At 52.0% G+C, this 20,535-nt stretch overlaps 2 protein-coding genes across 11 annotated transcripts in view; both read left to right on the top strand.

The window, feature by feature from the left end:
* The window catches only part of HNRNPM (heterogeneous nuclear ribonucleoprotein M), a 297,886-nt gene that overhangs the window by 235,197 nt on the left and 42,154 nt on the right, over window positions 1-20,535 (top strand). The gene's annotated exons all lie outside the window — the stretch shown is intronic.
* Window positions 7,009-19,256, top strand: MARCHF2 (membrane associated ring-CH-type finger 2). Of its 2 annotated transcripts, none has more exons than XM_053897391.1 (5): window positions 7,009-7,142; window positions 9,928-10,155; window positions 15,010-15,205; window positions 16,531-16,740; window positions 18,665-19,256. In XM_053897391.1, exons 2-5 carry the CDS (start codon window positions 9,980-9,982, stop codon window positions 18,821-18,823), a joined length of 741 nt encoding a protein of 246 aa, XP_053753366.1. In that variant the 5' UTR covers window positions 7,009-7,142; window positions 9,928-9,979; the 3' UTR covers window positions 18,824-19,256. The 2 variants fall into 2 exon arrangements, with proteins under 2 accessions (XP_053753366.1, XP_019283491.1); XM_019427946.1 differs by lacking the exon at window positions 7,009-7,142 and adding an exon at window positions 14,104-14,329 and having other exon boundaries at window positions 10,045-10,155.

Raw genomic sequence — 20,535 nt, 5'->3', positions numbered from 1 at the left:
GAGAGTGGGTGGGGGCTTCGGGTGGGCCAGGTGAAGTAATGAGGCACCCTGGCGGGTTTCAGGTAGTCCAGAGATCAGATCTTTCCTGAGCCCCTGTGATTGGCCAGGCCGGAGGCACGTACCGGGGAACAAGACTAACCTGACACTGTTCCCTTGGGGGGTCACGCAGTCCAGTGATGCTGTTTCGATGACTCAGATTTCGGTGATTTAATAAGTGCGGCATGTTCATTCAGTGCTAGGCGCTGTTCTTAAGTTTCTCTTTTTTTTGTATGGTAAAATAAACACATTAAATTGGCCATCTTGACCATTTTTCAACATACAGTTCAGTGGCATTAAGTACATTCAGTGTTGAGCAGCCACCCCCACCATCTGTCTCCAGAACCTTCCATCTCCCCAAACTGTCCCCATGAAACACGGACTCCCCTGCCCCTGCACCACTCTCCCGGCTCCCACCATCTATCTACCTTCTGTCTCTGTGGATGGAACTCCTCTGAGGACCTGGGGACCTCCTGTGAGTGGGATCCTACGGTATGTGTTCTTTTGTGTCTGACTTATTTCACTGAGCATAAGGCCTTCGAGGTCCGTCCACATCGTAGCAGGTGTTAGAATTCCCTTTTTGACAAAAGGCTGAATGATAATAGTGCATCGTATGGATATTCATTCCTCTTCCTGTTTGTCCATTCATCCATCGATGGACACCAGGATGGCTTCCACTTGTTGGCCATTGTGGATAACGCGGCCGTGAACATGGATGTACAGATATGTGTTCGGGTCCCTGTTCTCAATCCTTTCAGGTACATACCCAGAAATGCAACTGCTTGGGTCTTTGGTAATTCTGTGTTTAATTTTGTGAGGAACTGTATCAACCTAAATAAATTGTGACATAAAAGACAAGAACACTCCAGGGGCGCCTGGGTGGCTCAGTCGGTTGAGCGCCCTACTTCAGCTCAGGTCATGGTATCACCCTCCGTGAGTTCGAGCCCCACATCGGGCTCTGTGCTGACAGCTCAGAGCCTGGAGCCCGCTTCCGCTTCTGTGGCTCCCCCTCTCTCCGCCCCTCCCCTGCTTATGCTCTGTCTCTCTCTGTCTCAAAAATAAAAACATTAAAAACAACTTAAAAAAAAAAAGACAAGAACATTCCACACAATGTGAGTCTTTGACATGTCATGGTATTCATAATGACCCTAGGAGGCGGGCATAGCTTACTAGCCCTGATTTAGAGATGAGAAACGGAAGCAAGGGACTTGCCCTGGGTCCTACAACTAGTAAGAAGCAAACAGCTTTTAACCTCAGAGCTGTTGGTAACCACTAAGCTATGAGACCTCACCCAGTGTTTATTGAGTGCCTACCAGGGGCCAGAAAGCCCTAACAAATGGAGAAAATGCCTGAGAGAAAAGACGGGGAAGAATTTTTTTTTTTACATTAATTAAGGAGATTTTATTACAAAATATTTTTGTTTGTTTGAGAAAGAGAGAGAGCGGGGCGCCTGGGTGGCTCAGTCAGTTAAGCGTCCGGCTTCCGCTCAGGTCATGATCTCACGGTTTGTGAGTTTGAGCCCCGAGTTGGGCTCTGTGCTGACAGCTCGGAGCCTGGAGCCTGCTTTGGATTCTGTGTCTCCCTCTCTCTCTGCCCCTCCCCCACTCATGGTCTCTCAAAAATAAATAAACATTAAAAAAAATTTTAATAAAAAAGAGAGAGAGAAAGCAGGGGAGGGAGAGAGAGAGAGAGAGAGAGAGAGAATCCCAAGCAGGCTCTGTGCTATCAGCTCAAACTGTGAGATCATGGCCTGAGCCAAAATCAAGACTTGGACGCTTAACCCACTGAGCCACCCAGGTGCCCCACAAAAGATTTTAAACACATAAAAGTGGAGAGAATAGTCTAAAGAACCCCTATCAGCCCATCACCCAACTTCAGCCAATCTGGTTTCACCCTATTCTCTTCCTGTGTGCCAATTCCAGACACATTCCAGCCCTAATATTTCAGTACCTCTCTCTAAAATACAAAGACTTGTGCCTGGGTGGCTAAGTTAGTTAAGTGTCTGACTCTTGATTTTGGCTCAGTGAGTGATCTCATGGTCATGGGATCCAGCCCTGTGTGAAGTCCCGGGTCGGGCTCTGCACTGGCGGTGTGGAGCCTCTTGGGATCTCTCTCTCTCCCTCTCTCTCTCTCTCTCTGACCCTTTCCTGCTCGCATGCATGCACATGCACTCTCTCTCATAAAATAATTAAATTAAATTAAGTTAAAACTTGTATTGTGGTCACTCCGTCTGAATTTTTCTGGTAGCATCCCTGTGATCTCTCCCTTTTTGTTTTTTAAAAATTTGAGATAAAGTTCACCCAACCTAAACCTCTCCGTTCGAAGCATTTAAAAATGCACATCCAGCGGTTTCGAGTATATGCACAAGGTTGTGCAAACATCATCACACTCTACAACGGAATTGTTTGCACCACTCCAAAAAGAAACCCTGTACCCATTAAGCAGTTCCTCCCCATTTCCCCTTCCTTCCTCAGTCTCTGGCAACCACCAATCCGCTTTCTGTCTCTAGGGACCTCTAGGGTGTCATTTAACATGTCCCTTTGTCCCCTGCATTTCCTGTAAATTAATAGATGTGGAGTGTGATCAGATTTGGGACTGAGCACTTCGGAGGTGATGTGGGCAAGCGCTAGGAGGCAGATGATGTCAGCATGTCTCATTTGTGGCGCGTGTCTCCTTTGTAGCTGCTGCAAAGTATCGCTTAGGTTCACAACCCATTAGGGCTACAGAATGGCGATATTCGAAATCTAGCCTTCCTCACGTATTTTCTAGAATACATCTGTAAAGAGAAGTTTCCCTTCATCTACGTAGTTACCCTGATTTGTGGATTGTACGGGCCAGCATAAATACTTCATTCTTTGTCCGCTTTGGAATTTCATAATTTTCGAGATTTTGAGTGCCAACTCAAAGGCTTCCCAAGAAGCCTTCAGTCACTGTTGCGTTGTTTTTGTTTTTGTTTTTTTAGTTAACGTGCATGAATTTAACTCCTTTGTTGGAGCCACGCTTTCAACCAGTGTGGCCAATGGGGGTGGAATTGAGTAGGCGGTATATATCTGGGACTGAGTCTTGACCAGTGTATCTAGGAGTTAGGCTATACACGGGGTGGGGGAGTGGAAAAGAGTAGATGTACTGGGGATCATGAGACATAGGTTTCCCAGTCAGAGGAGGAAGTTAGAAATATGCAAAGTGTCTGGGATAAAGTTTGGTGTTAGATTAGAATTAGAGGTATGGGTGTGCACTCGTGGTTTTAAAGATGGATGGATGGATGGATGGATGGACAGACAGATGATAGACAGGCAGGTAAATGTCTCTAAATAGGTACATACACACACGTATGACAATGAGAAAAGTAAGAATTGATAACCACTGTAGTAACAGTGACCACACCTAGCAACCAGTTCTTGCTTTTTAAAAGTCGTTCCCCATGAAAACCAGGGCTCCTTGGGAGAAATGGTTGCTTCCAGAGCCGGGGCAGGTAAAAATAACAAGAAAATGCCACCTTGGAACATTTTGTTGAGCCAGTATTTAAGGAAGTGCTCGAAGACGGAGGTAGAAAAGTTATTTGGCAACCGTAATCTGGTTTTAAAAAAGGCTGACACCTCCATGCCACTCCCTTCTTCCTGCCTTGATTGAGGATATGATGCCTGGAACCCCAGCAGCCATCTTCACTACCATGAGGAAAAGACCAAAAAACTCTCAGAGTCGCTGACCCTATTATCATCGTTTGACCAAGCCAATGCCGGCAGCCATCCTCCTCCAGAATGCTTTATTTATTTTTTAAAAATAAAACCTTCTTTGTCTAAAGTAACGTTAACAACAAAATTAAAAAAAAAAATTGGTGTGTCATCAATGGATAATAAATCTAGTGGGTGAAAGTTTGTTGAGGAACCAGATATTTCATTAATTTCAAAGTCTTTTCCCATAAAGCACCATTGACAAGCGGAACATACTAGCTCAGGCTGGACACCCGGCAGACACGATTTTCAACAGGCTAGCATAATCAGTAATGGAAGAAATCAACATTCTATGCCTCCGGATATATGCACTGAGAACGCTTTATCACTTCTGTAGTTCTTGTTCCAAGTGCCTAAATCATGACAAAACAGTAGACAAACACACATTGAGGAACTTTCTGCAAAATGGCTAGCTCATACTCTCCCAAAGCATCAAGGTCGTGAAAGACAAAGGTTGAAGAATTGTTACCGAATGAAGGACACTAAAATTAGAAAAATACGGTGTATGATCTGGAATAGATGCTGCAGCTTTAAAGGACCTTGTGGGAAGGGTGCCTGAGTGGCTCAGTCGGTTAGGCGTCCTACTCTTGGTTTTGGCTCAGGTCATGATCCCAGGGTTGTGGGATCGAGCCCTGTGTCGGGCTCTATGTGGAGCATGGAGCCTGCTTAAGATTTGCTTTCCCCTTTGTCTCGTAGACACACACACAAACAAACTTTTGGGACTTTCTTGGAAACTTTGAATGGGATTTGGGAATTACATGGTACTCTTGGATCAGTATTAACTTCCTGCTTTTGAAGGTGGTAATGTGTTTATGTGGAAGAGTGTGCTTATACTTGAGAAATATACACTGGGAGGGTGCCTGGCTGGCTCAGTCCACAGAGCATGAGACTCTCAATCTTGGGGTCATGAGTTTAAGCCCCGCATTGGTGTAGAGATTACTAAAAAAACCAAAAACAAAAACAAAAAAACAGACAAGAAAAAAATAAAGGATTCAGAAATGTTAACAAGTGAAGAATCTGGGCAAGAATTTGTAGGAGCTCTGTAACTTTCACTTCTGCAATTTTTATGTACATTTGACTTTTTTATTTTGAAGTAAACTCTGTGCCCAATGTGGGGCTTGAAGTCATGACCCCCCAGATCAAGAGCCACATGCTCTACAGACTGAGCCAGCGAGGTGCCCCGACGCTATTTTGAGATAAGAATTTTTAAAACCCCAGTGAGTGGATTTAAGCATTTGACCTGTTTTGATCAACTGCAACCATTCCCCTTATTGCAGGGCAAATAATCCCATTTGTGGCCAGTGAGAGCTTCTTAGTTGGTCTCCCACTGACATTGCCTCACTAGGTAATGTCTTTGATAATGCCTGTGCTTTCTGGTATACCAGAATGCACCAGGTTCATCTTGTACATTCCCTGCTTCAGACCCAGAATCAGATATTTGCCTAGGTTCCCTGGCTCACTCAATTGGAAATGGTGTTTAGAGACCATGATCTGGGCTTAAGGAGTGCTCATTGCAACAAAGTCAGTCTTTGTTTCAGAACTTTTCAGTGGACAGAGCTAGGAAATGTATTTTTTAATGTTATTTATTTATTTTGAGAGAGAGAGACAGAGACAGAGACAGAGAGACAGAGACAACGTGAGCAGAGGAGGGGCAGAGAGAAAGAATCCCAAGCAGGCTCCGAGCTATCAGTGCAGAGCCCCACATGGGGCTTGATCTCACCAACTGTGAGATCGTGGTCTGAGCTGAAATCAAGAGTCGGGCAATCAACCGACCAAAGAAATGTTTGCTTTTTATATAGGTGAAATGTATCGCAACACTCTCAATTCAAATTCAAGACTGCAGGGTTTTTATTAATGTGATCAACTTTATACTCCCTACTTCCTTCACTCCCTCTGAAAATCTCAGTCCTTGACATCAGTGTAAGTACTCCTTTGCTTTCGCTTTATCCCAAACTAAATATGCCACAAGTTCAGAATAACAATGCAACATCACCATCAACAATATAGTAGTGGTATGCAGACAAACTGTCCTGGTCTCAAGTCAGTAGGAGTTCATCTCCGTGTCATTTTGTACCAACTGGATACAGGGTTTCCTTTGTTTTATTTTTGTTTTCAGGGCTATCTTTACGCTTTAAATTTTGTTTTATAATTATGTAAAATTTTTACATGGTTGTAAAACCAAATATATAAGACAGGGTATATTTTTTAAGAGTCTAACTTGTATCTTTGTCCCCTTCCTTCTACCTCTTCCCTCTAACCTTTTAAACAATGTTATGATTTATCTTTTCACTTTTGAAAAATAAAGCCAGTACAACACAACAGAATGTAACTGAGGTCATTGAACTGGCCTGTGTATTCCATAAAGATAGGGCAGGAGAGGAAGGAAATACTGAGGCAATTCTCCATCCTACCTCAGCTCTTTGCATGTGCTTGAACTCTCTGCCTGGGATTCTTCCTCCCTCTCTTCTCCTAGTTCACCTCTACTCCTAGTTTTCAGTTCAATTGCTTCTTTTTCAAGGAAATATTTTTGGACTTTCCAAATTATTCCATGATATGCCCCCTCTCACTTGCCAGAATTTATTGCTTTTATAATTAATAATTAACTATACAATTGGTTGTTTAATTCCCTGGATTAAGGTCCGTGAAGGCAACAGTATTTGTCTTACTCAACCTTGTGTCCTCAGCGCCGAGGACAGTGCTTGGCACATAACAGGCCCTCTTATTGATGTTTATTGCATCCAGTGAATGAACCTATTGCATGAGGGAATGAATAAGTGAATGATGAGTACATGACCTTGGCTTTAGGCTCTTCCATGGCCCCCATCCTCTCTGGGCTGCTTTCCCTCTGTAAAGTGTGATCATTCGGTTCCTCTCACTTTCTCTCCCAGAATTAATGAGAAACATAAGGGAGGTGATGAACACTTACAAATCCCTCTGCTATGAGTCACGTTCATTTCTGTAACGGTTTTATTTATTAGCTGGCACCGGTCGACGGCAGGTGGCGCCACCAACCCCGATCGTGCCCCCTGCCAAGATGGGGCGGGGAGAGGGCTGGGGGTGGAGCCGGGACTGGGGGCGGAGCTAGGACGCGGCAGGGGCGGAGCCAGCAGCCGCGGCGCCGCGGGGCCTGTGCGGCCCAGGACGTCCCCGTCGCCTCCGGCCCCGCCTCCTAGGGCGGGACGTGCACGGCGATTGGCTCATGCGGGCGAGAGGCGGTCGCCATTGGTCCGCCGCACCGTCGGCTCGGCGGGCGGTGTCCGGACGCAGGTGCCGGCCCGAGCGAAGCTAGCGGCGCTGAGGGGACCGGCCGGGCCGGGACCAGGGCCGGGGCTAGCGAAGGGGCCTGCGCGGCCGCCCGGCCCGGCCGCGGATCAGGTAGGCACGGGCGGGCGGGTGGGGCCGGGGGGCGCGGGTCCGCGGGGTGGCCCCGGGTTCGAGGCCCGAGCCTGGCTCCCGAGCGGGACGATCAGGCTCAGACTCTTCGGCCTCAGCCTTCCCTGGAACGAGGGGATCGCAGTTCCGGTCTCGGGGTCGGCGTGAGGTCCCTGAGGCCCGGCACACAGTAGGTGCCTCTCCGCGCCTCGATTTCCCCGTCTGTGAAACCGGGTCATCCCAGCGCCAACCTAATGGGGGTTTGTTAGGAGAATTCAGAAGGTGGTGGATGAGGAAAGAGCCCTGCACACAGTAGGCGGTCACTAAGTGCCTTCCCCAACCTCCTTCTCAGTGGGGCTCTGCCTGGAAAATAGTAAATATTGTAATAACCCAGGCACTGGATACAAAGGACTTGCTTAGCAGAGTGCCTGGCTGTTAGGGGATGCTCAAAACAAGGTGGTCAGAATTGATACGATTAGCTCATTTAATCCTCCAGGGACCATAAGAGGTCGAAGTACTAGAAACGTTCCCTGTTATACAGATGAAGAAATTGAGGCTCAGAGAAGGCAAGTCCTTTCCCTTGGGGCCATACAGCAAATGAGGGCAGAGCAGGGAGTAAACCCTTGTTAATAATTATGCGTGTAGGAGCTGGATATCATTATGACCCCCATTTTACAGATGAGAAAACTGAGGCCCAGAGAGTGAAACAGTTTGCCCGAGTTGACACCGTAGGGAGTTAGGGGCCCTCTGATTCCTCTTCCTTTAGTTTCTTGCTCTCGGGAAAAGAAGGCTGGGCAGGTTGCAATGCCCCAGTACCACCCCAGATGGGCCTAGATGCTTCTCTGGAGGAATTGAGCCTGGGGGCTCCTTCTCAAGAAGTTTTCTCAGCAAACAGTCTACCAGCTTCTTCAACTTATTTGACAGAGGAGAAGGATGAGGCCCAGAGAGGCAGAGTGGCCTGTCCCAGGACACACAGCATCAGTGATGGAGTCAAGACTTAAAAGAATCCAGGTCTTTTGAGTCCCAGACGCACTCACTGGATTAAATTCGAATCTGGGTACTGTCCCTTGTTAGCTGTGCGACCTTGGGTCAGTAGCTGCCCCTCTCTGAGCCTCAGTCTCCTCACTTGTCAAATGGGGGTAATTATTACACTTCTGTCGTATGTTTGTTGGAAAGACTCAGTGAAATCTATCCCCCAGGCACTGGGCCAAGTTCGCTTGGGACGTTGGCTCACGCTCCCAGCCCAGCAGCCCCCGAGCTGAGTCGAGCCTTGAGTTTTGGCCCCTTCCAAGCCCGGGCCTCTGTGGTTTGCACAAACCTCTAGCCTCTAACCATCTCTGATTCCCACCATGGGCGTTGGCGGACCAAGGTATGGGGGTCACGAGGGCTGATTCTCCCCACCGATTGGGGGGCTGAGAAATTAATGCAGCAACTTTGTGCCAGACCCAGGGCAGGCGCTGGGGACGATGGAGTGCATGTCAGACTGGGTCCCCCCTTCCCAGAGCTCACTGAAGGACGGAAGGCAGATGTGGGTCCACAGGTAGATGAAAAAATAAATAAGAACGCTTCAGAGAGGGACACATTCGACGAGCTCAGTAATATGGATGCCTGCGGCCCTTTGGCCAGGGAGTTCAGGGAAGGCCTCTCCAGGGAGGCGACCTTTGAAGGGGACACTTAACAGCAGCTATTTGGAGTTCAGTGAGCTTGTCAGTACGCCCGGTGTGGTAGGCCCTCCACGGAGCTGCTGTCTGCTGTCGGAATTTGGGTGATTTTCAGGCCTTGCTTTAGCGGATTTCCTGATGACCTTTAACCCCCAATAGTAACTGAAATGCAGAACTTAACATCCAGGAGCCGTGCTGGTTCTTGTAATGCCCAATCACTTGCAGGAATGTTAAGGCTGATACCTGGGGCGGGGCTAGAAGAACGGATTCCCCTCTGTGTGCATTCTCTCGGATAGCCCAGAGGCTTCCCTGTTGACCTCTGAGCCGGACGGAGGTTCTGGTTGCAGGCACCCGGGAGGGACAGGAGCCTACACCACAGGACAACACGACGGCCCTCCCTCCGCTGCCCTGAGGATGTTATCTAGGTCACACAGCCTTCCTCCCGCTCCTCCTGCTTCTGGGCTGATACTTGCTTATCTGGCCGGCAGTGGCCCAAGTGTGGAGGCCCCAGAAGGGCATGATGGGCTAGGAGGGCTCCATCGGCCACTGCTTCTCCTCGAGGACACAGGCGTGGCTCGGGGCAGCCGCCCTGGTGGGGACAGAGGCCTGCCGTAGCTCTCCCCAGCCTGGGCCATTTTCCCGATGGCTTGAGGTACCAAGGAGGTATCAGATGATGCACCATCCCGGTCTGTGGGGCCAGGTTTCCAGCCCAGTTCTGCCCAACTCAAAGGCAGGCTCACCTGCTCTGAGCCAAGCCCCAGAAATCCAGTCCATGGAGGACAAGCGTCTATGTGCTTGGCGGGCATGGTTCCAGCCCGAGGAAGCACCAAGCACGGGGCCAGCCACACACCAGGCACTCTAACTGTGAGGTGCTGTTACCGTGTCTAGAGAGGTGATTGGCCTGCAGGGCTGGACCTGGCTGACTTTTCTTAGGGGAGTCAGAGATAATATAACCGAGCCCCCGTCGTGCACCAGGGCAAGTGGCATCTCCTTGAATTCTCACAGCCCCCCGACAGAGCCCCATTTTACAGATTGGGCAACTAAGGCTCAGAGAGCTGGATTGAAGCCCCGCTCAATGTTCGGCTCGAAAACCTTTCCCTTAACTTCCCTGCCGGGCCTCTCCCCAGGCTCTTGGGACCATGGGCCTCAGGCCCTGAGGACGCAGGGCTCCCTGTGGCCATGACGACTGGTGACTGCTGCCACCTCCCTGGCTCCCTGTGTGACTGCTCTGGCAGCCCTGCCTTCTCCAAGGTCGTGGAGGCCACTGGCCTCGGGCCACCTCAGTACGTGGCGCAGGTGACTTCAAGGGACGGCCGGCTCCTCTCAACCGTGATCCGAGCCTTAGACACGTCAAGGTGAGTGGTGACCGAGCAGGTGTCTTTGCCTGGGCCAAGCGATTTCCTCCCAGCCTGGGGTCAGAATCATCTAGAGGGAACAGGTGGGCAGAGAGCGGGGGCCCCTGATCATAACCGCCATGTGGAAGCAGAGGCCCAGGCTGGCCAGGTCTGGTTTCTGGTTCTTCAGGAAAAGTGGAAATTCCAGATTGTCAGCTGACGTCTGAAGATTAGACGTCCGTGGGTGAGTAGCTCAGATTTTGGAGAGGCGTTATATAGAAGTGGCTAGCAGGGCAGGCCGGGCTCAGATCCTGCTGCCAGCCTGTCTCCCTCGGGGACCCGGGACAGGTCACTCTACCCTCGTCTCCGAGATGGGGACACTTTCCCCATTGCGTTGTTCTGAGAGGTCGTTGCCATGGTTCACATAAAGCGTCTGCCCGCGGGTCTGCCAATGTGTATGTGTTCGATAAAAGGATTTAAGCCTCGGTGCCGGCTTTCCAGACCCATATGTGAGCTGACCCTGCCTGGTTTGCCAACTTGTCATCATTCCCAAGGAAAAGCGTCTGAAGTAAACCCCACACAAATTCAAATCCATTTAGTTTAATTTAATTAATTGGTTTATTCATTTGTTTATTTATTTTAAAAGGAGATAGAAGTTTATTGAATACGCCACAAGGGAGCGGTGGGTAGGACAGCAAAGGAGAGAGTGTCTGCCTCGAATCCATTTTAACTCAAGAAAATTCTTTTTAATGTTTATTTATGTTTGAGAGAGAGAGAGAGAGAGAGAGAGAGAGAGAGACAGCATGAGCAGGGAAGGGACAGAGAGAGAGGGAGACACAGAATCCCAACCAATCTCCAGGATCTGAGCTGTCAGCATAGAGCCCGACATGGGGCTCAAACTCATGAACCTCAAGATCATGACCTGAGCCAAAATCAGACACTTCACCGACTGAGCCAGCCACCCCATTTTAACTCATTTAGATTGAAAATAGCTGAGCAGTTGGCTAAGGAAACAAAAGTCTAAATGACATCTTTTTCTTAATAAGGTTTAATTCATGTGTTTTTCTAGTCCTTTTAAAGTTTATTTAATTATTTTGAGAAAGAGAGTGAGAGTAGAGGGAGGGGGGGGAGAGTGTGGAGAGAGGGAACCCCAAGAAGGCTCCGTATTGTCAGTGTGGAGCTGATTCGGGGCTTGATCTCAGGATCTGTGAGATCATGACCTGAGCCAAAATCAAGAGGTGGATGCTCAACCGACTGAGCCACTCAGGTGCCCCTCCAATTTTTTTTATTGTGGTAAAAATATATATATATGTGTATATATATAATATAAAATATGCCATTCTAATACTTTTTATTTTATTTTTTAACTTTTGTGTTGTTGTTTTAATTTTAGTGAGAAAGGGCACTCGAGAGGGGGAGAGGTGGAGAGGGGCAGGGGAAGAGAGAGAGAGAATCTCAAGCAGGCTCCACGCTCTGTGTGGAGGGCTTGATCCCACGACCCTGGGATCATGACCTGAGCCGAAATCGAGAGTCGGATGCTCAACTGACTGAGCCACCCAGGTGCCCAGCCTTGAAACACTTTACCAAAAAAAAATTTTTTTTTAATGTTTATGTATTTTTGAGAGAGAGAGTGTGAGCAGAGAAGGGGCAGAGAGAGAGGGAGACCCAGAATCCGAAGCAGGCTCCAGGCTCCGAGCTGTCAGCACAGAGCCTGACGAGGGGCTCGAACTCGTGAACCGCGAGATCATGATCTGAGCCGAAGCTGGACGCTTAACTGACTGAGCCCCCCCGGGCGCCCCAGAAACAGTCGAGTTCAGTGGCGTTGGGCACACTCACGGGTGTACCCCCATCCCCACCATCCATTTCCAGAACTTTCTCATCTTCCCAAACTGAACGTCTGTCCCCATGACACCCTGCCTGGCACCTGCCATCTACTTTCTCTGTGAACTTGACTCCTCCAGGGAGCTCATCTAAATGCATTCGTACAGTAGTTTTTCCGGTGACTGGCTCATTTCACTGAACTCAGTGTTTTCCATACTCATCCGTGTCGTAGGGTGTGTCAGAATTAATTCATAAGTCATTCATTCAAACCTAAAAAGAAGCAGATGGGAGCCTCACAGTGCTTTGGAGGAGGCTCACTGCCATTCACCCTCCAAGTCTCCGCCTGACGTCACTTCCTGAGGAAGCCTTACCTGAGCCCAGATGACGTGGAGAGTGCCCTGGGTGTCCTCCAGGGCGTGGGTTTTTATGTCTGCATCTCCACAAGCCCCCCTGAAGGCAGGACAGAGTCTGTGCTGGTCAAGCCAGGCTGGGGGGCCGGGGACATTTGGTGGGGTTGGGGGCCTAGGAATAGGCTGACCAAAGCTGGGGTCTCCCTCCGTGGGGTTTCTGAGAGGCACAGAGTGCCTCCCTCACCCCACCCTCCCTCCTGACACCTGGGAAGACCGAGGCCCAGAGGGAGGCGGGCACCTGCCAGTGTCACTGAGCGTTGCCGAGGCCTGAACCCAGGACTCCTGCTTGGGTTGGGGGAGCAGGGGGAGAAGCTGGTTCCTGCCAGCTGGTTCCAGCCAGTCCTGCGGTCCTCATAGGTGGGGCAAGCAACAGGCAGTAAAGAGTCCCTCTGTGACCCCGCTAATGGTCAGGAGACCACTTGTCCCTCTTGATCTGCCCCTTGGCCTCTCTGTTCATAGCTTCTCCCCCTGATTTTGTTTTTGTTTTTGTTTTTTGCTTTTTTTTTTTTTTTAAGTCATCTCCACACCCAGCACGGGGCTCGAACTGACGACCCTGAGATCAAGAGTTGCACGCATGCTCCACCAACTGAGCCAGCCAGGCACCCCTCCCCTTTGATGTTTGATACAGCTCAGCCCAAGCCCGTCCGGGCCGAAGACCAGGGCACAGCCACCTTCCCAGAGAGGAGGCTGCTGTTTGTCTAAAGGGCTTTTATCATCCTGAGCCTTTGGCCCTCTGCCCACCAGTCTGTGAGCAAGCCCAGGCCCTTCTCGAAGCTTCCCAGAGCATTTTCCCAGCCCTTCCTCCTAGCCATCCCCTGCCGTCTCTTCCGCATGGCTTCTGCCTGCTTCCCTGCTCATTCTCTCCCTTCTCTTGCTCTTGGCATGTGCTCTGGGCAGCCCCACTGAGGCCCCCGCCCCCGCCACTCCCCCAGTCCGTTCCCTTGTCATCTGTGTCATATGTGTTCTTTTCCTGCCAGGACTTCATGAGCAAGGCCCATTTCTCTTGCCCTGCCATCTGGAACAGGCAGTGTAGCTGCTCAGGGTGCACGGGCCCTGGAGCTCAAACAGGTCCAGGATGTCCTGGGAATTAATTCCTGAAAACCCCCCGCTTCACGGGCTGCTAGCTGTGTGAGTTCCCACAAGCGGGGTCACCCCGCGGTGCCTCAGTTTCCCCATCTGTGAAAGGAGGGCAAAACCAGCACCGTCCTCACAGGCTCCCCATGAGACTAGCAGATTGGCCCATGTGCTGTGCTTGGAATACCTCACAGTCCCCAATAAGCCCTCTGTGATAAAGCAGGTTTCATTTTGTGTTGTCTCCTCCAAACTGGCTCTTCCAAAATAGGGTTCCCCGGGACAGACCCCCCCCCCCCCCCCCCGCAACTGACGTGGCTCTCTTCCTCAAGGTTCTCGTCCCTTCCACTTCCTGGAGTTGGTTTTTCCGGAGCAGGGATTCCTTTTCCTGTTAACTCTGGGCAAGGGGAGTGTGGGGTCAGGGTGGAGCCGGGCACGGCCTTTTGACATCGTCGGGAAGGCAGCCGCCGGGCACAGGATTGATGAGAAAGTAGCCATGAGGGTCCGCTCGGGGTTTCAGCTTCAAGGCAGCCAGGCTCTGCCCCCCCAGCAGGAGACACCGAGCAAAGATTAAAAAACAGTTTCTGAGGGGAAACTGGTGTTCTCTGGAAAACAGCCTCCCTGCTCCGCCTCCTTCGTGTGTTCCTGCAGTCCTGTCTCTCGGCAGAAATGTCTGGAAAACAATGACTCATGTGCTGGACAACCTCTGCGCCCACCAAGGCCACACCCCCGGTCCTGAGCTGCCCCAGGAAGGCCCCAGTATCCCCAGAGACCAGGCTGGCGCTGAGACTTCCCTGAAGTGGCGTCTTCTGAGCCCAGGACATGTGTCTGTCTTCTGAGCCCAGGACACGGGAGCAGGGGAACCACTCTCCCTGGATACACAGGTTTCTCAGGTAGCATGGTCTTCAGGCGTGGCTCGATCCAGAGCCTCCGATGGTGTCTTTGAGAGAGCAGGGTCTTTCCTGTTGCCCGGCTCAGCTTTCCTCTCTTTGGCATCATTCACAGACTCCACGTGGAGACCAGACTGCTGCCAGCCGCTCCAGACTTCCATCAGCCTGGCTGTCTATAGCTGGGAGTTTAGGGGCGACAAAAAAAAAAAAAAAAAAAGAATTTCAGGAATTAATCTCCATTGACTCTGATTGCATCACACATGCCGTTCCCTGAATCAGTCCCAATGACCAGGGGTGTGCGGTGTTCTAACTGATGAGGCCTGAGGTCATCGGGGCTGTTGTCAGCTCTGTTCCAGTCCCGGAGGACCAAGAATCGAGAGTGGGTTGGTTGCTTTGGACAATTAGGAGAGTATTGGCAGGAAAAGGAGGCTGGATGCATAGGAGCAAGAGGTGCTCACCTTGGGGCTAAAAACGTGCCACGGGAACCCCGGGGAGGGAGCACATCGCCACACCTCTGGGAATCCGGGAAGGCTTTATGAAGGAAAGGAGTTTGGAGCTGGGCGTTGAAGGATGAGTAGGAGTTTGCCGAGTGGCAGGAGAGGGGCCACCCAGCTCGTGATCCAGTGGGTAGTGAAGCAGGCATAGGCAGGCAGCTTGCTCATGTGCCTTATCTCTGTGTCTAGTGATGGTCCCTTCTGCCGGATCTGCCATGAGGGAGCCAACGGGGAGAGCTTGCTGTCTCCCTGTGGCTGTACTGGCACGCTGGGCGCCGTGCACAAGAGCTGCCTGGAGAAGTGGCTCTCCTCGTCCAACACCAGCTACTGCGAGCTGTGCCACACGGAGTTTGCAGTGGAGAAGCGGCCCCGGCCCCTCACAGAGGTATGCTTGAGAGCCTGAGGTTGGAGTGGGCAGAGGGAAGGCGGGCAGGGGTGGGGCCGGAGGAGGGAACTGCATGGGAGGATCCTTCTCTATGGGACGGACCTCCCTTCCGCACCCCCCCGCCCCCACGGTGGATTCAGCTGATGGGGGTGGGGAACCCTGTGCCCCCTCCCTCATTTGGTCACCCCTGAAGCTGAGACCTGAAGAATGAGGAGCCGGCGATGCCCAGGCACCCGGCCTGGGGAAGGGCAGTCCTGGCAGAGGGCGGAGCAAGTGCCAAGGCCCTGGGGCCAGGACGAGTTTGGTGTTCGTGGGGAAGCCTAGGCGGCTGGAGTGAAGCGAGGTACAGGAGGAGGAGAGCGACCTGGAAGGAGGTGGCGGCAGCCACTCTGGGCTTAGTGGGCTGTGCCTAGGAGCTTAGACTTCAGCGTGAGCGGCATGGGTCGGGACTGAGATGAGCACTGTCGGACGCGGTGGCTGCCACACTGCTCCCCAGAGTACCGCTGGCCGCATGGATGCCCTCGGGCTCCTCTGGGCTTGGCTTGGAAGGGGGCAGCAGAGCGCTGCAGAGTGAGGTCTCTGGGCTCCTGCAAAGGCCCCTGGCCCCACCTGGGAGCTGGGCTCTTAGGAGAACACTAGGTGGAGGAGGCAGCCCCGGCCTGCCCCGCCCCCCGCCCCCTCGCTCTTGTGCTCCAGCCACGTGGGCCTCCTCCCTGCTGTACCTCGTCCAGGCCGCAGGCTCCGACATCAGGGCCTCTGCATTTGCTGTTCTGCGGCCTGGGGCCCCGTCTCCCCCATTCTTCACATGGCTGCTTCCGCTCATCGGGTCAGCTCACTGTCGCCTCCTCAGCAAGGTCATCCCCTCCCTGGCCATCCACCCCGTTTCATCCCTCCCGCACCAGCCCAGAAGCTCTGGGAAGGTGGGGACCTTCCTGTTCCATGCACCAGAACCACCACGAGCGAAGCCCATTTCTCTTGCCCCTTCATCTGTGGCGGGCAGTGTAGCGTAGCGGCCAAGGGCATGCAGGCCCTGGGGCAAGACTTCCTGGGGTCCGGTTCTGGCTTTGTGGGTGACTAGCTGCGTGAGTTTGCACAGATGAGTCAGTCCCCCTGTGCCCCCAGTTTCCCCCTGCCTGTACAGTGTCTCGTCATACGCAGGCTCAGTAAGTATATGGAAGAAGGGAAGGGCAGAGGGAGGCGCCAGGCGGGGGGCTGGTCCCGCAGGCCCCACCAGTCAAGATGGGCCTGCACCCCATCCCCAGGCGGGGACTGGTGGGGCTGCCGCGTGTAGCCCGCCTCGGCAGCTCGTTCCCCCACCCCCGCAGTGGCTGAAGGACCCGGGGCCTCGGACGGAGAAGCGGACGCTGTGCTGTGACATGCTGTGCTTCCTGTTCATCACGCCCCTGGCTGCCATCTCGGGCTGGCTGTGCCTGCGCGGGGCCCAGGACCACCTCCGGCTCCACAGCCGGCTCGAGGCCGTGGGGCTCATCGCGCTCACCATCGCCCTGTTCACCATCTACGTCCTCTGGACGCTGGTGAGTGCTGCCAGCCGGAGAGCAGGCATCTGGGGGGCTGTGGCTCAGAGCAGTCAGGCCAGGAGTTTGGTCAATGGCTCGGGGGCCTCCCTGCCCGCCTCTGCCTCTGCCTCTGCCTCTGCCTCTGCCTCTGCCTCTGCCTCTGCCTCTGCCTGGGTGGGAGCAATTCCCAGCATCTCGTGGCGCTCCGGATTCCGAGCCCAACCAAGGTCCAGGAAAGCCACACGTCAAGTGTGAGCCTCCACTGCAAGGAGGTGAGGGCACCTGATCGGCTCCGTTGTGTGTAAGCCCTGCCATACATGAGCCCAACAAGACTGGCTGGGGTTAGGGGAAAGGGAGGCTGGGAGGGTGAGAGGGAGAGCGAGACCAGAAGACTGGGAGAGAAAGAGCAGGAGAATGAGAAAGATAGACAGGAACAGGCTTCCAGCAGCCATGAGGACCCTCGCTCAGAGAGGATCCGTGGTCTTCCCTCTTAAGTATGACCCCTTGTGTCTAGGTGTGGGGGCATCCCCCCCCCCCCCCCGCAAACACTGTTTTCCATGGCATCCACTTGCATTTTTTTAAACATACAAATAGTATGAAACCATAGGTATTGCTTTGCAGTCTGCTTGTTTTCACTTTGCTAACGTCCTTTAAAAAAGAAAGGCAGCTGCCCAACAGGGATTCATGGTCTGGATGTACCGTATTTATTGAACTAATCCCTTTTAATGGACACTGGATTCTTTCCCATCTGTTTTTCTCCCCCCTTTCTTCCTTCCTTCTGTCCTTCCTCCTCCTTTTTTTTTTTTTTTTCTTTTTCTTTTTGCTGTTACCAGCAGTGTTGCTTTGGGCACCTCGTGTGCAAATGCTTCTCAGAACTTGCTTGATCAAAGACTGTGAACCGTTGACATTGATTTAAAAAAATTTTTATAGACTCTATTTATGTATTAGGGCAGCTTTAGGTTCACAGCAAAATTGAGCAGAATATCCAGAGAGTTCTCGGATATCCTCATCCCCATACACGGCCTCCCCTGCTATCAACATGGCACCAGAGACGACAGGCCGTTTGTCGCAAGAGATGAACCTATATTGACACATCATTCTCATCCAAAGCCCACGGATTACATTAGACTTCACACTTCGAGCTGTACATTCATTCTACGGGGTTTGGACAGATGTGTAGTAAATGCATCTATCATTATTGCGTATGTTATATACAGTAGTTACATAGTTATAACATACGTACAGGGTAGTTATAAACAGTAGTTATATACGTTACAGTGTGTGTATAGTTTCGCTGCTCTAAAAATCCTCTGTGCTCCGCCTGTTCACTCCTCCCTTCCCTCAACTCCTGGCACCACTGATCCTTTTACTGTCTCCGTAGATTCTTCTTTCCAGAACGTCATAGAGTTGGAATCCTACAGCGCGTAGCCCTTCAGACTGGTTCCTTTCACTTAGTAATATGCATTTAAGGTTTCTCCGTGTCTTTTTCATGGCTGGAGAGCTCATTTCTTTTTAGCGCCGAGTAATATTCCCTTGTCCGGATGCCCCCCAGTTTCTTTGTCCATTCACTTACTGAAGGACGTCTTGATGGCTTCCGAGTTTTGGCGACTTTATGACCCACTGACATTTAATCCCTTCCGAGAGACTGTACCACTTGGGTCCCATCCTGAGAGAAACAGAAAGGGAGCTCCTTGCTCCCTGCTGCAGGGCCCTGCATTTTTGCAGGGGTCCAGAAGGTCAGTGGGGAGCTTTCCAAGGAGAGTGAATGGGTGTATGTACACAGTCTGTATGAGAAACATATGGACACTGTCCCTGCTTCTGGAAGCATGAGCCCAGCCCTGGTTTGGGCCAAAGCAGGTGCCCCAGGGGCTCAGTGTTCCTCCCTTGGGGGTGGAGACCAGCCCGCTGGCATTCCCAACCACCCCCCCACACTGCCCTGTAGGTCTCCTTCCGCTACCATTGCCAGCTGTATTCCGAGTGGAGAAGGACCAACCAGAAAGTTCGCCTGAAGATCCGGGATGCAGACGTCTCTGAGGGCACCCCGCACTCCTCACTGGCAGCTGGACTCCTGAAGAAGGTGGCAGAGGAGACACCCGTGTGAAGGCCGGGCCAGCAGGGCCAGAGACAGCTGGCGACGCCCTGGTATTTGGAAGGACGAAATTGCCTGACCCTTCCTGCACGGCCAGAATGCTTTTGAGGCCAAGAGCCACCAAGCGGAGCTGGTTCTGTGATCCCACACGAAGATGTTTTCCAATTGTTTTGCACACCGTCGTACCTGAGGACAGATGGACGTGGTCCTGAGCTTTGGACGGAGCAGGCACCCTGATCTCGTCCTGAGGTCCACCGGCCCTTGTGGGCCAGCAGCCGTGGCCATAGGTGAACCAGGGCGCCCATGGGGCTGGGAGGTTCCGCAAGCTTCTTGCGCTTCTCTGCACCCAGCAGGCTCGCTTTCCTGGCACCCTCGACTTTATAAAGTTGCACTGCGTTTCAAAAACCCACCCTGAACGAATAAAAGGAGCCCTTGCTGGACAAAACGGACTTGTCAGTTACGTTTCTGAACCCAGGCCTCGAAGGGAGGCCCCTGGGACCTGAAGGGAGTTAGGGACCATACAGAGGTTCAAAAAAACCTAACCGAACCCTCAGCTGGTTTGAAGGGATCTGTTGCGCAACACCGGAAGCAGCAAAGCCTGAGTGTTCAAGTGAAGAGCAGGGAGCAGGGTTATATAATAAATGACTTAAAATAAATAGATGTAAGAACAGTTCCCACTTACTTTGCACGTAGAGTGGACCACACATCTTATGGATAAGACCGGGGCTCAGAGCGGGGAAGCCTGTGTCCAAGGCCCCCACGGCTCTAGGAAGTAGAGTGAGGGTTGACCCCCCAGTCCGCATGGCCCCCCGTGCTGAGCTTTCTGCTTCCCCTTCCGGGAGGACTCGGGAAAGGAAGAAAAATATGGTTATGGTAGTAACAGCACCTACTTCTTGAGCTCTTGCTGAACTGTGTACATTTGAGGGTTCTCTGCATTGGGCCACGTTTATTACTTAGAGCAGATCTGAAAGGTGGGTTCTGGGGTTCCCTTAATTAATCCCATTTGCAGATGAGCAAACGGAGGCTCCGAGCGGTGGGGTTTCTCACCTAAGGTCACACATCCCTGACGGGCTTAGTGTCTGGTGTGTTCTATTGTTTTCTTCATGAATGCCCATCTGGGGTATGGGTCACCCAGAGAGGGAGAAAAAGCCTTTCTGCCTTAGATGAACAGCAGGGGGAAGCCAGCCTGGCCTTTGGGAGGGGGGCGGGGGGGAGGAACAGCAAAGGGCAAAGGCCTGGAGGCTGACACCTGCCTGGTCCGTGGGAGGAGCCCAATGGCAGATGAGCCGCACTTGGAGTCCTGTGATTGAGGGGCAGAGGGGCAGGAGAGAGGCAGCAGGAAAGGTGAGCATGACTGTAGGCTTCTGGTGGTCTGCAGAACGGATGGTCCCCAAGTGTCTCAGCTCGGCCAGTGCTCAGGGCCCTCTGCAGCTTTTTACTCTACACAGGTCTGGCACCCGCTCTCTCAGGGCAACTTTGGAGTGCTTCTCCTGAAGGTAGTGCAGAAGCCCCAGGATGTGCCATCACGAAAAGAGAAAGTCGTTTCCATTGCAAATCTTTTCTAACACTTTTTTTTTCTAAGTTTACTTGTTTATTTTGGGGGGGGTGGGGTGGAGAGAGAGAATTCCATGCAGGCTCCTCACCGTCTGCACGGAGCCCCATGAGGGGCTCGAACACACGAACCGTGAGATCATGACCTGAGCTAAAATCAAGAGTCAGACGCT

The sequence above is a fragment of the Panthera pardus genome, unplaced genomic scaffold, assembly GCF_024362965.1.
Source record: "Panthera pardus isolate Hobbes unplaced genomic scaffold, ASM2436296v1 HiC_scaffold_8, whole genome shotgun sequence".
Lineage (NCBI taxonomy): Eukaryota > Metazoa > Chordata > Mammalia > Carnivora > Felidae > Panthera > Panthera pardus.
This window is presented reverse-complemented; position numbering and strand designations above follow the sequence as displayed.

Bases quoted from the DNA above. Each gene is read 5' to 3' on its own strand.
- MARCHF2 (XM_053897391.1), top strand. From the start codon at position 9,980: ATGACGACTGGTGACTGCTGCCACCTCCCTGGCTCCCTGTGTGACTGC. The intron at 10,156-15,009 runs GTGAGTGGTGAC...CTCTGTGTCTAG, and splicing joins CGAGCCTTAGACACGTCAAG to TGATGGTCCCTTCTGCCGGA. The intron at 15,206-16,530 runs GTATGCTTGAGA...CCACCCCCGCAG, and splicing joins GGCCCCGGCCCCTCACAGAG to TGGCTGAAGGACCCGGGGCC.